The sequence below is a fragment of the Notechis scutatus genome, chromosome 2 (genome assembly GCF_049901735.1).
Source record: "Notechis scutatus isolate UNSWTSFEM ecotype Mainland chromosome 2, rNotScu1.2, whole genome shotgun sequence".
NCBI classification, from domain to species: Eukaryota; Metazoa; Chordata; class Lepidosauria; order Squamata; family Elapidae; genus Notechis; species Notechis scutatus.
Window position 1 is genome coordinate 146417345 of NC_142010.1, and position 17191 is coordinate 146434535.

At 39.8% G+C, this 17191-nt stretch overlaps 1 protein-coding gene across 4 annotated transcripts in view; it reads right to left on the reverse strand.

Annotated features, from left to right (window-relative positions):
• RAPGEF3 (Rap guanine nucleotide exchange factor 3) overlaps nt 1–17191 on the reverse strand; it is a 74012-nt gene that overhangs the window by 37848 nt on the left and 18973 nt on the right. For all 4 annotated transcript variants that reach the window (XM_087956535.1, XM_087956534.1, XM_026673874.2 and 1 more), the window contains 3 exons: nt 6906–6959; nt 3941–4047; nt 1964–2085 (listed from right to left, as the gene is read on the reverse strand). In XM_087956535.1, the coding sequence (XP_087812661.1) occupies nt 1964–2085; nt 3941–4047; nt 6906–6959 (283 nt within the window). The remainder of the gene's footprint in view (nt 1–1963; nt 2086–3940; nt 4048–6905; nt 6960–17191) is intronic.

The following is a 17191-nucleotide window of genomic DNA, read 5'->3' on the forward strand; positions in this document are numbered from 1 at the left end:
CTTTGTGACCTCATTGCCAGACCAACCAATCAAGCAACCAGCCAATTTCTCACAAAAACAAAGATTCTGAGGAAGTCTTTCAACCTTGGGAACCCTGGCTGTGGAATTCTAGGAGTTGAAGGCCACACTTTTTAAAGTTCCCATGGTTTAAAAACACTGCTTGGAGACTCCATTTCCTTTGATTTACAGATTGGATTCTATGTTGTACCTTGCCTTTCTTCCACAAAATTCAAAAGTGGATATCCTACTGGTCTTCCACCCCAGGAACTGATGGATTACATCTGTTTAATTTCAGCAAGGTTAGTACATCATGTGTCTTTGGATTATGCTCAGGCTTTGTTATTTGTTGGCTTTATAAAAATATAGCTAACATCTCACTAACAAAGAAAACAAAGAGTGGAAACAAAATACACCAGGAAGGAAGGAAGAAAGAAGACATAAAAAGTACAGGTTTGCTGCACAGATTTAGATTTCCTTTGGAAATCATAAAATGAATGAAGACATGATATGAATTCCCTATACCTAAAGGTTAATGGCATGTCTCCTCCTACTTTTCCACCATTTGGGGCAAACCAGACAGAAATGACCACTTTCACCCACGCTTTTTAATATCTGTGTGGGAACCCTGGATGTGAGCTGTGAACAGAGATACACAGAGTAGTACATAACACTTGAGCACAAATTGGTTTTCTTTGCAGTCAACATTCTTTTGTTTCTTAACATTGTATTACTATGCCAGTGCTGGTGAAATAAAAAATATAAAATTGTAACTGCTTATGGTCATAAAGACACATATATATATATTACTTTTGGTTGTATTTTTTCCACTTGTTTGTTATAGCACTATTTATGTGTGTTTTGTTTTCTCTTTGACAATGCATGTATCACTATCACTATTATTATTCTTTTTTTTTCCTTATTAATTTAAAACGCAGTAAGTGACTTACAACAGTTCATTTAGCAATTGCTCAAAGTTACAATGGCACTGAAAAAAGTGACGCGACCGTTTTTCACACTTACAACCAGTGCAGCATCCCCAGGGTCATAGGATCAAAATTCAGCCGCTTGGCAACTGACTTGTATTTATGACGGTCACAGTATCCTGGGGGGTCACGTGATCTCCTTTCATGACCTCTGACAAGCAAAGTCAATGCGGAAGCCAGACTCACTTAAGAACCGTGCTACTAACATTAACAACTGCAGTGATCTACTTAACAACTGTGTGCAAGAAAGGTTGTAAAATTGGGCAAAATTTACTCAACACCTGTCTCGCTTAGCAACAGAAATCTGGGACTCAGTTATGGTCGTACGTCAAGGAATATCTGTAGTACATAAATATAGAATTCCCCACTAGGAATTGTACTGAAACTAGGAACATAATAATACGAAAGTTCTCAAAAAATCTAAAATAGCGATTAAAAATAAACCTTGGGTATAAAGGGCGAGGATCAGTGGTGGGATTCAAAATTTTTACTACCAGTTCTGTGGGTGTGGCTTGGTGGGCGTGGTGTTGCTTGGTGGGTGTGGCTTGGTGGGCATGGCAGGGGAAGGATATTGTAAAACCTCCATTCCCACCCCACTCTTAGGGGAAGGTTACTGCACAATCCCATTCCCTCCCCACCCCACTGACCTGCTTTCCAGCTCTGTTCTCCTGTGCAGGGCAACCAAAGAAGACCCAGCCCATCAGCTAGGACTCGGGAGGCAGAGAATAGATGGGGGCAGGGCCAGTCAGAGGTGGTATTTGCCGGTTCTCCAAACTACTCAAAATTTCTGCTACCGGTTCTCCAGAACTGGTCAGAACCTGCTGGATACCACCTCTGCTGAGGGTATTACACGACCAATAAATATCATTAGATAAAACAAGGAGAGAATCAAAGACTAGGATTTTCACTAAAAGCAACGCAGATAAGAGTATTTTGCAAACTGCCATATATTTTTTTTCTCACACAGAGAGTGAACTTACCATGAGCCAGTACTCCTTCATCCATCAACACTTGACAAAGCCCAAGAGCCTGGCTACGGGTCTGCACCGAAAGTCCTGCACTAAGGAGTGCATCTACCAACTCCTTCCCAGAACAACACTGCCTGAAAGAAACACAAAAGGACAGTGATTTCTAAGTGTTTTTGAGATCAAGATAACTAAGAGGGCATGTTTCAAATTCCAGGTTCACTGATAAAGCTTCAGGTCAATGTTTCTCACATTTTCTGCAATCATGGACCACTAAATAAATATTTGGAAAATGCAGGGATCAAAGAAATATCTCTCCTCTGAGCATGGGAATTCTTTGGAGCTGAGTAAACTAATGGTTATACTTGTGTTTGTGCATAGCTTCATGTCCCTCCATTTTAAAGAGATCATTGTGGTTTGTTACGGACGCTACTGTCCCTTTTTATCCATTGTTGGGGACAGAAAACAGGTACATATGTTACTGAAGTTTCCTGATTAGGTCCCTTAGAAGAATTCCAGACATCATTTGTTGCCATAAGTTGGCAAAAGCCCTACTTTGTGACTCCCAGATCAGAGTTAGCATGCTGGGGAGCAACAGAAGAGAAGACTTCTTGCATTAAGCCATAGTTTTCCATGAAGTATCCACTATGGAATCAACATCTTAAATTAGAAAGATTTGGCTTTACCAGGAATGGAAGGATAAAAACAGAGTGTCACATTATTCCAGGATTTATCAACCTTTAAGGTACACGGACTTTAGCTCTCAGAATTCTGCATTCAGCACCTTACTCCACACTCCCAAAAAGTCCAACGTTAGGTATTTTTGAAACCTAACGTTCTAATTCCATTTCATCTCTAATCAGGAAACTTTAATCAATTCACACGAGAGCATCAGAGAGAGTGGTGCTATTCTACCGATTCGGCTCAGTTCTGGCGTACCAGTAGCACCGAAGAGCAGCAGAGACTGAACCGGTTCTCTCTGATGAGCTGCTGTTGGGCCCACCTGCCCACCTGGGCTCCCATAATGAACTTTATTCCCTGCTTTTGAAGTGCAGCTGCTTTTCGTGGCACAGCACATTGCCACGGGTCAGCGGTTGAAGCTACAGAGAGAGTGCAGGGTTGCAGGAGATGAGAAGGAAAGCCTCTGCGTGCGCGCAAAGGGCGTGTTTGGTGCATGCGCAAAGTGCACGCGCACGTACAAAGTGTGCCCATCAAGCCACGCCCACCGAATGGGTGGTAAACTACTTTGAAACCCACCACTAATCAGAGAGCAGGTAGTATAAAACCACTTTTATATACATGCATATCCAATTTTAGGGCACGTCAAATTTTTCAATTTTCAATTTCCAACCTTTAGGGGTGCTCAAAAGTTGAGGCAGGCCTTGGGGATTGTAAAGATATTTTGGTTTCTTTCATATAATTTAGATGTGCTTGGTAAGTAACTACATAAATATTATAAGTTTTTAAAGATTTTGTTTCATTATCCCTATGATAATGTAAATCTACAGTATATATACAGGTAAAAATGAATGCAAATAAATGCCCCCATAAGTCACACCGGTCAGAGATCCTCTCTAAGGAAGATGGACCGTTAAGAAATATAAAATATAAATAAAAGATAGATAGATAGATAGATAGATAGATAGATAGATAGATAGATAATGGCTTCTTAATGATTGCAGAAACAAATAATTATTATACAAGATTCTGCAAGGTTTTTCTTCCAGAATAGCTAATTCAATGAAAACTGAATACTGTCAAGTAAAGAGTTCCAGACTTGTGCAAATCTACACTCAGAAGCCTCATTGTTCTCATGTAACTCTTCCCTGTATGTTTTGCTTGTGAGGGCACTCATAAAATCTTTAGAGAAAGTGGCAATGTCATCTACCTGTACCTCTAGGCCATGAGGGACCGGGGGTGGGGGGAGGGGGGGGAAACAGAAGCGCCAGTTGCTTTTAATTTCTTGCTCCAGGGGCCCACATGTATATGTACCTGTGAAGCCGGAGGTGATGCTTATGATCACGGATTAAATCTGGATACATGACTACCAAGTGTGCGCAGAGGAGCCTTCCTGCTCTCCGGATTTTGTTGGAGGAAGCCTGCAAAATAAAAGGCAAGAGCGGCTACTGCACTTGATCTCATCTCCCAGACATTCAGTGAAAGTGAAAGTCAGTGAATACTAACTTGGGCAAGAGGACAAAGCTGCTGGCCATGCCTTAAGAAGTCATCTCTAGCCAAAGCGTCAGCAGAAACACTTGCACTATATTGACAAACACTTCTCTTTGCAAATACCCATATTTTTCTCTCCATAAGACACATCTAAGTTTCGAGGAGGAAACGAAGAAAACAAAATATGAATCTGGAGCGCCGTCTCACTGGGCATGCGGAGCGCCGAATGTGGAGCAGTAGTGTAGTGAGGGAAGGAGGTGGAGCCTGAGAGGACCACAGATAGGTGTCCTCTCATGTGCCAGCTCTGCCTATTGACTCCTGCACTCCACAGATAGGTGTCCTCTCATGTGCCAGCTCTGCCTATTGACTCCTGCACTCCGGCGAGGTTCAGCACCTGTAAAAGGACCCCGCCACCATGGCCCAGCTGCGATATTCGCTCCATAAGACGCACAGACGTTTCCACCCACTTTTGGAGGGGAAAAGTGTGTCTTATGGAGCAAAAAATACGCAATCTTTATACAAGTAAATATAATTTCTTTTTTTAAAACAATGAGAAAAGCAACACTAAGCTCTAGAATTGTACTCCCACAACGGAGATGGCCTGTCTACATATCATCTCCCAATTCATATCAGCCAATAAATGTTATTGCAACTCGCACTGCCTCTGATTCACATGGTGTTCCATAACCATCTTGCTTCATAGCCATCGGTACAGGTGGTCCTTGGCTTGCAACCGTTTGTTCAAAGTTATGATAGCCTTGGAAAAAAGTGACTTATGACCTATACTCACACTTGCAAGTGTCGCAACACTCCCACGGTCAGTGATTGCAATTTGGATGCTTGGCTACTGCTAGCTTGCATTTATGACTGGTTGCCAATTTCTGGGAAAAGGTGGCATAAAAACACCCGTTGGGGAAGCTGGATTTGGTTAATGATCATGCCATTCACTTAACAACTGCAGGGATTCGCTTAATAATTGCCATAAAAATGGTTGTAAAGTTTGGTATGACTCAACTCATGACTACAAAAACTTTAGGACAGAAATTTCAATCACAATTGTGGTCCTAAGTTGAGGACTACCTGTAATCTTATCCCTTGTGTCTTACAGGCAGGGGTGGGATTCTACCTCGTCGGACTGGTTCTATAGAACCGGTTGTTATGATTCTGCACAGTTAAGAGAACCAGCAAATCATGCCACTGGCTAGCCCCACCCCTCCTCTCCCTGCCCACTCACTCCTTACCTGGCATGCACGCCATCCAACTTGCCTCCTTGTGCCTTCACCTAATTTTTGATAAGTTGCTATTTTTCCTTTTTTTTCCTCCGACCATCACCTGTTCTGACCATCAGCTGTGATATTTAGATTAGCTAGAAAGCAGAAATCATTGGATTTCTTGCTTTCTAGCTAATCTAAAAGCAGAGCTGAACCTTCCTTGGGACTGGAGCTTCTATTTTTCAGTGCAGACTCAGGCAATAGATTGCAGAATGGTAGATCTCTGAGTGAATCTGTGATTCTGGGAGCAACTCAATCTGCCTGCCTGCTTTGCCTGATTTTGGGTAAAAGTTACTTTTTTTTTTATAAAAAATTCAATATTTACATTAATATTTACCATATTTATATACAAGCCACACCCAGCCAGTCATGTGACCACCAAGCCACACCCACAAATTAGGCCATCCCCACAGAACCAGTTGTTAAGAAATTTGAATCCCACCCCTGCTTACAGGTGCATTTAAAAGTGACTAAAAGCATGTGGGTGGTAAAATATTTTTAAAATTCGATAAAGAGATCTGTATTATCTGTATATGAATAAAGCTAGAAGGGACCTTGGAGGTCTTCTAGTCCACCCCCCTGTTCAAGCAGGAGAACCTACACTATTTCAGAGAAGAGACCAAACAGTCACTTTTCTGAAATAGTATAGTGTCTCCTGCTTGAGCAAAGAGCTGGACTAGAAGACCTCCAAGGTCCCTTTCAGCTCTATTCTATTCAAATTCAGGTAATTCCTATAAAAACATGCTTTCCTGACCTCAAATGCATTTGTTGGCATCTCCTGAAAAGCTACTTAAATCAGAGTTGTAAACAAATACATTTTGAGCTCTGGTTATTTTTTAAAAAAACTCTCATGTAAAATTTAAGCAGGTTTTCAGGAGATGCAAACAGGTGGTATGTGGGTGTTTTGAAATGCCTGTTCTGACTTTGAATCCAAAAAAATGTGTGACCTGAATTTGCATAATTTTGTATGTTCACAACAAAAACACCAATCAAAAATTAACAACCAGGATTCCTAAATATAAATGTTACATTCTTGTGGTCAACAGAATCAGTAAGGAACATGAGATGCCTCCAGCTCTTATACTATGAATAAATACCTTTACTAATAAACAACTTAAAAAGTTAAGTAGTATTTTCATTCGATCACATTATTCTACAAGGACCAACTTATTTTAATAATTAGAATAGTTCACCTAGACAGCGGAAAAAATAGGTCAAATACAAAATGAACAAATTCAAAGCAGAATACAGATCTGAACAAAGGACTTCCATTAGTAAATTCGTTGCTGGCTGAGCTGGTTACTACTATGTGTAGCATTACAGTGAACCACAGAGGTCCACCTTCCCAAACTTGGAATCTTCTGGAGATGTTGGCATTACAACTAACAAAACTGCCTGGAATGGGCAACTTTTGTAGAGAATACCTATTTAGAGATGGTGGTGCTAGACCTCAAGGAATGAGTGTTATATTATAGCTGATACTTTTTTTTTATTTGCACACATGTCATATTTATTACCTGCTTTAGGTTGTGGCCAGGCACCAGAGTTGATTCACTCTCTGGAAGAGGAGTCTGGAAACAAAAACCAAGACAAAAATCAAGGACATTTCCTTAGACATTTTACAAAGTGAGGAAGGAACTATCTCTTACATTTGTTAAGTCCAGGGCAATACACATAGTATCCTCAATTCAAAGGAAATGACCAAGAGCCCAGTGTGACATTTATTTTTATGTTATGTTATATGTAATGTTAGTATAGTTCCAAGTCTTATTTTAGAATCTAAACCTGATTCATTTTTCAGTATAGCTACCTACCTATGGCAGCATGTGTGCATTCACACAAGCATAAGCCAGTTTTAAAGAATCTCACAGCACTTTCGATCAGTTAGTTCTGGATTTCCAGAAAATTCAATTATTTTCTACAATAATATGCAGTTTAAATGAATAACCAAACAGGAATCATAAATGGTTTAAAGAAAATATTTTGACTTGCGTCTTCTGACTGCTTTGACGTAAATAAAATGATACTGTAAGCAAATATGGCACTTTAAAAAAGGAAGAAAGGAATATTCCAAAGACTGGCATTTACTGAAGAAATATCATTCTTGCTGCTTTTTTACGCCAAAGCAGCTGAAAATGAACATTTATCAACCTATCTAGATACATAGATAGCTGTACCTAAATACATGTGTAAGCCTGACTTTACAAGCAGATGGAATCAAGGGGAATGTAAAACAAAAAATTGTTTGAAAAGGAGGTGAGAGGTCATGTTTAAAAAGATCAAATAATCCCAGTCAAGTGAGTGTATATTCTTTGCATTAAAGACAACCATGAATAAATGCAAACCATTTTCTCCTAGGAAATAGGCTTAATCTATATGAAGTGGGCAGGATTTTGCTCTTCCATGTTTTTCCGCAATTGAAAAATAAATGAAATACAAGTTTGTGGAGCATCATGAGAACTACAGTTGATTACTAATAGTGTAACATCCCTTTAGCCAAGATAGATGGAAATATTTATATAAGCTGCTTTGGTATAATAGAATGTGTTGAAAACATGTAAACCACCCCCTCTCCAAAAACTAAAAAAATATCAAAGCATTTTTTATCAGTTTTTCTTGTTCCCTTCCTTCCACACCCTCTTCTACTAATTGTGATTCACACTGATTTCCAATTGTGTGACTTGCAAAGGAAGAAGAGTCCCAGTTCAGATCTTCCTGCAGCTGCAAAGCATATACTATTTTGCTTATGGAGGACAAGAGTCATTTTGAGATAAAATCTATGCTGCCCCTCTCTCCAATTAACATTTGATGAGGAAGGGTGTTATATTACAGCCATGGGTCAGGCATAGAAGCTACAACGAAAAGCAACTTTGAAAAGTAAATAAAGGTTTGAAGAGATAACTCGAACTCCCATTTCACCCCCAAGAAAACCAGCACTTGTAGAGGCTTTATTATTTATTATTTATTATTCACGTACTCCTTCCAGACCCACAACATAAAGAGATAAATGGATGGGTGGATGCTCAATTGCTACAACAGCTTTTTCAAATGGCATGCTGCTAGGCAAATCAGACCGCATTCATTTCTGATTACATAAACTGGAAAAACTCTCTCTCTCTGTGTGTGTGTATTTGTAGTCCCTTCTTAAACTAGCATGCTTTGCCAATAGCCCAGGAGTGGTGACTTGGTGACCCTGCAGATGCTGCCAAATGTCAGCTTTCAACGGCTCCAACTAGCATGATCAGTTCTGAAAACATCTGGAAGGATACAGGTTCTCCAACCCTAACATACAGTAATGGAAATGTGACAGGATGTCACCAACGAATGCTTATCAGGAAGATAAGGGAGTGAAGGAAAGAACATTATTATATGATCATTCAGGATCATATCATGTATATTTGCTCAAGGTTATAGTGTTACATCTGTGTGTAAAAAATAAAACCACAAAGAAAATGTCAATATCCCTGTTTCCTTGTGGATACCAAGGATGTATAGTCTGCTGTTAATGAAAAATATTATTACCACAAAGATGTGAAAGTTTAACATGAAGTTCTGGTGTGACTAGTCCTTTAACACATTATTTGAGGTAATATCTCCTATTTATAGAAGCAACCTTTCCTTCAGCAATTAAACTTGCATCCAAAAAATGTCAAACTAAGCCCCACTTTCTTTGGGATGCAAATCAGTACATATCAGGAAAAGAGCAGAGGTAAACCGACATTCAACAGGCCAGTTTCCTTATGGTGAAATAATGATGAGTGGCTAACTCAGGCAGCAAAATAGGAAGGAATGGCATTTTGATTTTTTTTTTTTCCTCTCAGCCCCCTCTTGGGCCAGCTGTACGTAAACAGAAGGAATGAAATGACATAACAAGCAGGCAGCAAAGTACAAGAGATACTCCCTTTGACACTTCAGCAAACTGCAGAGTGGCTTGGCTGGAATGCACTGGAATGCTGAGTGCTTTAACAAGAGCCCACGAAAACATTTCCATAAACACAACTGTTTTCCTCACATTCTTTTCAGTAGCTGCTTCAGATATGGATCAGCTTCCCACATGGACACGAAAGACCAGCATTTTTCTGGCACAGATGGCCAGCTTATATTCAAAACAGAAGAAGAAACCAAGAAAGAGAAAGGGCAGTGGAAGTTCAGATGGACATCTGGCAAAACACAAACGTGAAATCAGAGATAAGGCAAACACGGTTACCGGAATAAAAACCCATTGAACACAATGTGTAGTAACTTATTTCAAAATAAAAATGCATAGGAAGGCTTTGTATGATTTGAAGCTGAAGACAGCAGGCAGCAGCAGGGTTCACACAACCTGCTATAAGGCACCTTATATAGCAATAGCAATAGCACTTAGACTTATATACCGCTTTATAGTGCTTTACAGCCCTCTCTAAGCAGTTTACAGAGTCAGCCTATTGCCCCCAACAATTTGAGTCCTCATTTTACCCACCTCGGAAGGATGAGTCAACCTTGAGCCTGGTGGGATTTGAACTGCCAAATTGTAGGCAGCTGGCTGCAAATTGTAGGTGCTGTAGCTTGCAGTACTGCACTCTAACCACTGCGCCACAGAGGCTCCTCCTATATGTGAGTTCAGTCACAGCATCTTCTTCCGCAAGCTATTATTAAACATTGTAAGGAAAGCAAAGTAGCAGGTGTGCTACTATGGAACTTTGGAGCAGAAAGCACCTTAACATACCATGCTGGTGCCAAGAACACTGGTGTCATTACCAAAACTAAACTCTGTTAGCTGAAGAGCACCTTCTAATTAGGTGTCCAATAATCACACTCAACCAGATGATTTACTTAACAACTGCAATGATTCACTTAACCACCATGGCAAAAAAAAATCATAAAATCAGCCATAACTCATATAACCGTCTGCTTAAGAATGGAAATTCTGTTTCCAATTGTGGTCACATGTCAAGGACTACCTGTATCTTACTATAGCAGGGGTCCCCAAACTTGGCAACTTTAAGACTGTGGATTTCAACTCGCTGGCTGGAGAATTCTGGGAGTTGAAGTCCACAAGTCTTAAAGTTGCCACGTTTGGAGATCTCTAACCTATACAATCCTATCCCAGCACTTCAGTTTAAAAGAAGTCAGGTCTCAACTGCTTTCAAAGGCTAAAAAGTTAGCGGACTGTTGAATCCCTGGTTTACTTCCAGGACCCATCACTAAAAATAAAGTGGCACGTTCTTTCTTCAGCCCCTCACAGCCACCTCATAAGAAGCCACCAGCGTCCACTGTTGCTCCCTTCTGTCCTCTCCACCTTGGCACAGCAATATATCCTATTTTCTTTTAAGCTGGGGTGTCCAACCTTGGCAACTGTACGGCTGGTGGATTTCAATTCCTAGAATTCAACTTAACTTCAACTCCCAGCCATCATGCTTTAAATCGAATCAGACTCAGTTCTCCTCTCTCTTTCTCCATTGAATTCAATCCGATCCAACATTATCTATTTGTAGATGTAGCCTTCACTTAACAACAGAAATTGGGACTGGGAACTCCGTTGTCAAGCAATGACATCATAAATTGAAAAAACCGTATGAACACGTTGCTTAGTGATGGCAGTTCTGGCAGACCTGGTTGCCATCATTAAGCAAGACCTGCACAGAGTCGCTAAGCAACGATCTCACATGACTATTACTTCCAATTTTCTGCCAGCTTCCCTGTTGGATTTGTTTGGGTAAAACCAGTAGGAAAGGTTCAAATTGGGCTCACCTGACCATGGATACTGTAATATCATAACTACAAGCTGGACCCTACGTACCTGGGTCATAGTCACACATGACTATAAGGGCACTGTGCCAGCTGTAAGTACAAGATCCATTGGTATAACAACCAATCAATCAGTGCCACTGTAAGATTGAATAATTGTTAAACAAGTGGTCATTAAATAAGGAGCCATGTGTATCCACCCTTCAGCAGATTAAAATATATGATGATTTATCAGAGAAAGGTAGTACTACAAAAGAGCTGACAAAATAAACCAATTAAAGACATCCACACTTCTAGCCTATCAAAGGCCATTAAAACCTCTTTCCTCTATACATTTTTATTTTTGCCACACCTCTTTCATTATCCTTATTCCAAGTCACCCACATTCCTAAACACACTCTACATACAACATCCTTTACCTGATGTCATTTTCTTTGAGCTTCCTTACTATCTCTTCAGGGTGCATAATGATATAGCTGTAGCTGTACTTTGCAATGTTATTTGTCCCTAAGTGGATCAGCAGGAAAAAAAAACTAATTTTCAAAGCCACAATCCCTGATATTGGAAGAAAACACAATTCATGAGGTAATATACATTTGTTTTGGCTCCTCTTGGTCGTTGGCCATCAGCAGATACAATTGTTCTTTGTCTCCTATTGAGCGTTGTCTCTCCTTTTTTTCCCCCCCTCCATAAATGCTCAGAGCCTGTTTCTTTGGTGAGTATTTCAAATTTGTCTCTCAATTCCTTTGGTGCAAAATTTCTTCTAATTGCTTCTTGCTTTTAGTTGCTCATCCAATGTATTTGTCCCTTTGTTTTCTTCCATGTGATAAAACTGCACATGTGCTGACCTGCTGAAAGGTGGCTATATTCAAGTTCCAATTCTCTGACTTTTTCTTAATCATAAACATTTTAGGTCAGGACTATAGATTTCTGTCTGTGTTCTCTTCTGTTTCTTCAACACCATTAACAGAACATTTTTATTTCTTCATGTTCTCCCTTCTCACTCTCTGAAGGCACCAAAAACATGCTACTCATTAAGAGGAAAAAGTTGTTAGGGACTCTACCAACAAACTCGTATTAATTCTCAGTGATCATTTGTTCACTGGAAATTGGTTACCTTGTATTCCATACAGGTAGTCCTCGTCTTACAACAGTTCATTTAGTGACTGTTACAAAAGTTACAATGGCACTGAAAAAAGTGACTTGTGACCATTTTCACACTTACGACTGTTGTAGCATCCCCATGATCCTGTGATCAAAATTCAGCTGCTTGGCAATTGATTCATATTTATGACGGCTGCAGTGTCCCGAGGTCACGTGATCCCCTTTGCGACCGCCTGAGAAGCTAAGTCAATGGGGAAGCCAGATTTACTTAACAACTAATTTGACTAATTTAACCACTACAGTGATTCACTTTACAACTGTGGCAAGAAAGGTCGTAAAATGGGCAAACTCACTTAACAAATGTTTCACTTAGGAAAAGAAATTTTGGGCTCGATTGTGGTCGTAAGTCGAGGACTACCTATACTACAAGCAGAGGGGAGTTGTTCAATCACCCATAATAAGCAGCCACAGTTATTAGGATCCAGCCAAGTGTTGGGATTCAAATTTTTTCACTACCGGTTCTGTGGTCGTGGCTTGGTGGGTGTGGCAGGGGAAGGATACTGTAAAATCTCCAGTCAGCGGTGGTATCTGCTGGTTCTCCGAACTACTCAAAATTTCCGCTACCGGTTCTCCAGAACTGGTCAGAACCTGCTGAATCCCACCTCTGATCCAGCCGTTGGAATCAGCAGCTACTATGATTTTTTCACACCTGCAGGTCTCAGAATGCACTGCTTTTCCTTTTTTCCTTGTCTCTTCCTCCTGCTCAATTGTATTGATAAAACGTTGTCACAAAACATTTTGTAAACAATGTTATTTACAATGAGATAAAATGCTGCTTGCTCACCCTGTTCACTTGCTCATAACTGCTTATGCTGTACTGTTTTAGAGTTCTTTTAAAACAACATTTGTTCCTTTTCACTCACATAGAAATATTCTTCTTGCTGTCGACATGTTTTATTGAATAATAAAGTATTATAAAATACAAAATACAAAGTAAATAGAAAATCAGTGGTGATATGAGATTGGTGTGTAGAATAATTTGTATAATAATGATGACACTACTGTTAAAGTCAAGATTAATGTGTGTGAAAGGTGAAAAAGAACAATAAAAAATATTTTTAAAAAAGAAAAGCAGCGGTGGGGTAAAAGGGAAAGAGAAATGAGGAAAGATAAGAAAAAGAAAAAAAAGAAGCATTGATTTCCTATTCTCTCTGTTACAATAAAATAAGGCATTAACATCAAATCACAACTTTTTGCTTTTTCATAATAATATGAACAAACCATTTCTATAAAAATCTATCAGTCTAAACGATTAAACCCAAGGTCAGATTTTCATTCTTTTCCACATCAAGCATGAAGTTCAGAAGCTTTCTCCATGTGGAAACAAAAGTACTTATGTTCTTTTCTTTAATCAAAGTGGTCAATTTTGCCATTTCAGCCAACTCCATCAACTTCTGCAACCATTCATCCATAGTAGGAATCGAAGTGTCCTTCCATTCTTGTGCATGCAATAGTCTTGCTGCTGTCAACATATATAATAACAAAGTTCCATTTTTTTCCAATTCTTTTTGCATTAAACCCAAAAGAAAAAGTTCTGGTTTCATTTTTATCTCCATTTTCAAAATTTACTGTATTAAAGTATGACTCATACTCCAAAAATTTTTTCTTTATCACATGTCTACTCTATATGGTAAAAAGTTTCCTCTTTACTTTTAAACTTCCAACATTCATTTGACATACCTTTATGCATCTTAGATAACTTATCTGGTGTTAAATACTAAGCATACATCATCTTATAGAAATTTTCTTTTAGATTATAATATACATATAAATATTCTTCTCAAAGTGGTGCTAGCTGTCATGTGTATTGGCAAATCATATGCAATCCATAAGCACATTCTTCATAACCATTATTTAATTAATATGCAAATACACAAAGATGAAATAAATCGAAGTGCTTTAAATAATCTGTTAAGTCTATTTAATTAAGCTAAAAAAAACTTGGGGGCATGCCATATACACAGGTTTAGACAACCTTCTCTTCTCCTGAAGGGATAATAACCACATAAATTACCTGATTCATATAAACTTCAGGAAAAATGTGTGAACTTTCCAATGTTATTATCCACTCAAGACATACCATCTGAGGTTTTTTTTTACATGTTGATGAAAATCATGCAGGTGGCAGCACGAGGCCAATTTTGACTAATCTCAAAATTAGGGGTTTCATCTGGCTTATACTGTAGTATATTCAGAGGGAAGATCAGCAGGATGCTAACTTCAAAAGTATTTTTTAAATCCTGCAAGAAATTCACGGCAAGCCACTTCCTAAACATTGGCAAGAAAAGCCAAAGAGATTTGTGAAACCACAGGCTGAACCTAGCTTAAGACAGACCTTCTTATGCCGTAAGAAATGATGCCATACCACTGTTATGAAACATACTGTACTTCAGTGAAAGAAGGCTGAAAGAGCAAGATTTAATCAGCACAGAGGAGGAATTATAAGGACTGACAGGAATATACTTTGATTGAATTTGTTTGTTTATTAAATTTATATGCTGCCTATCTCACTATTAAGTGACTCTAGCCTGTCTTCCAAAATCCTCATTGAAGCAAGAAAGATTTGGCTTTCTCTTTGTCATAGGGGGTTAGACTAGAAGACCTCTAGGTCCCTTCCAACTCTATTATTCTGTTAATGCTGTTAAGTGAGTCAAGCAGAGGCAACAGAACAGAAGATGGGCCAGCAGCCCGGAAGCCACACCAAGGCAGACTTAGGAAGCACATTCAGCCCTATTTGCATCTACTATCTCCTCAAGGGTGATGGAAAATTCTCTTTATTTTTATTTCTTGCTTCTCAACCTGAGCCAAACATTGAAAATGATCTCAGCCCTTAAGAGTAGCAGTTCAGGCTTGACGTAAAGCCCCTTTGTCCCTTTCTTTCTCGATCCTGGAGATTTCAGGAAGCGATAAGGCCACCACTAATGTGTTGTTGTTTTTTAATGGATTCTAAGAAATGTCCTCTCAGGAGAACACTTTCTCCCTTCCCTCCCAAGGTGTCCTGCCAGCTCGTCAAGGCTGCTCATTTCCCTCACTGGGTAGTACAAACAGCACCCGCCTCTTAACTTGTTTACAGGACAAACATCATAAGGGCTAGCCAGCTGCTGGAGTGAGCAACAGTGCCTCCAGCCTGGGCTGGGCTCCAAGCAGAAGCGGCAACTCACCGGCAAACTGTCTGCTGGCTGAGGCCAACCTGACGTGCCCCAATTCTGCACAGGCCTCTTCATGTCTTCTTTCCCTTTGCCAATTAGCCAAAATGGGACATGTTTAGGCCCAGAATTCATGGGGTGGTGGTGGAACCATTAGGTTGGTCACTGTTGCCTTTTCATTTAATTTGACTGATCAGATATTGGAGGAGAACAGCCAAGTTAGTTTATAGAAAAACTGAGGGGTCTGGTAGAACTTTTCCTGACCAACACTTACAGTATTAAAGATGGATGTTCTCATGAGCCACAGTTCCACCAGGTGCAACTGAGGAAGTGAGCAGCAGCTCATCAATGCTTATGCCTTTTAATAACATTTGCTAGTCAGAACATGCTAGCTGGCTCCTTCCTTTCTTTTAAGTATACGGAGAGTATTTGCACCAAGACAAATTCCTTGTGTGTCCAACCACACTTGTCCAATAAAGAATTCTATTCTATTCTATTCTATTCTATTCTGATTTCTTGACTGATCAAGTGTCACAGCCTTAAGGAAAGTTGCAAGGAAAGCAAAGCAAAAAAATGGACACCACTTTACCCCCTTCTATAACCAGAGATTTCTCCCTCCATTATGCCATAAAGAACAAGCATGCTTTTACGCAACACAAGACTGAGGGAAGCGGGGGAAGCATCTCATTCTTTTGAAATCACTCAACTAGAATCATGGATCAAACATTATATTAATCATGTAAACTACCGATTCCCTTTTTTTATTTCTGACCTAGGATGAGTGTAGAAAACCCCAGCCAAAGAAATGAGGGTTAAATTCTATCATCTACTCTGCGGGTCAGGCTTAAAGAAAAGGAAAGGCCATCCAAGAAAGACAGCCATTCCCATCACTGCAGCAAGCCTTGGTTTAGTAAGAAACTCTGCCTGGTCTGCAATCTCTCAATGCAGTTATATCAGCTGAGTAGGCGTGACTGGATGGCATTTGTACCAAGGGCCAGATGCCACCGTCTGTACTCAAAATAATACTGAAACTGTAAGCGATTCATCTGACAAACACAATACAGAAGCCTGATGATGGCAGATGAGATTCTGCCGAAACGTTGCTACAACTTTAAAAGCACAACTACAATGACGTGGGAAAATACCCGAACAAAGCTGAATGCCATACATGTAAGTACCCGCGAAAACTTAAGAATATTTATACACACACACACACACAGAGAGAGAGAGAGAGAGAGAGAGAGAGAGAGAGAGAGAGAGAGAGAGAGAGTATTCAGCTTTGTTCGGGTATTTTCCCATGTCATTATAGTTGTGCTTTTAAAGTTGTAGCAACGTTTCAGCAGAATCTCATCTGCCATCATCAGGCTTTTGTATTGTGTTTGTCTGTGAATCAGACTTTTACAGTTGTTTCAGTTTTAAATTTGGGGCTAGCCTACTGCTGTGCCAGAATGGTTTTTTCTTCATCCTGATTGGTTGGGAGTCTTGGTCTGTGTTTATTGATCTTGGAGTTTGTTGTGTTCTTCTTGATTGGTGTTTCTAATATCTTCTGTCTGTTTTGTGGCTTTTTTTGTCTTGATAGGCTGGCAACATTGTGTTTCCTGTATTGGAGGCTTTTAGTGCAGCTTGGCTCCGAGTAAATGGACGGCTATCATTTATTAGGAAGCTAGGTTTCATCTGGGTCCCTGGTTGGGGTGTTTGAGCTGGAGGTATCAGGGGGGATCTGTTTGTGCCCAGGTGTTTGCCTGGCTTGTGGTGTGGATATT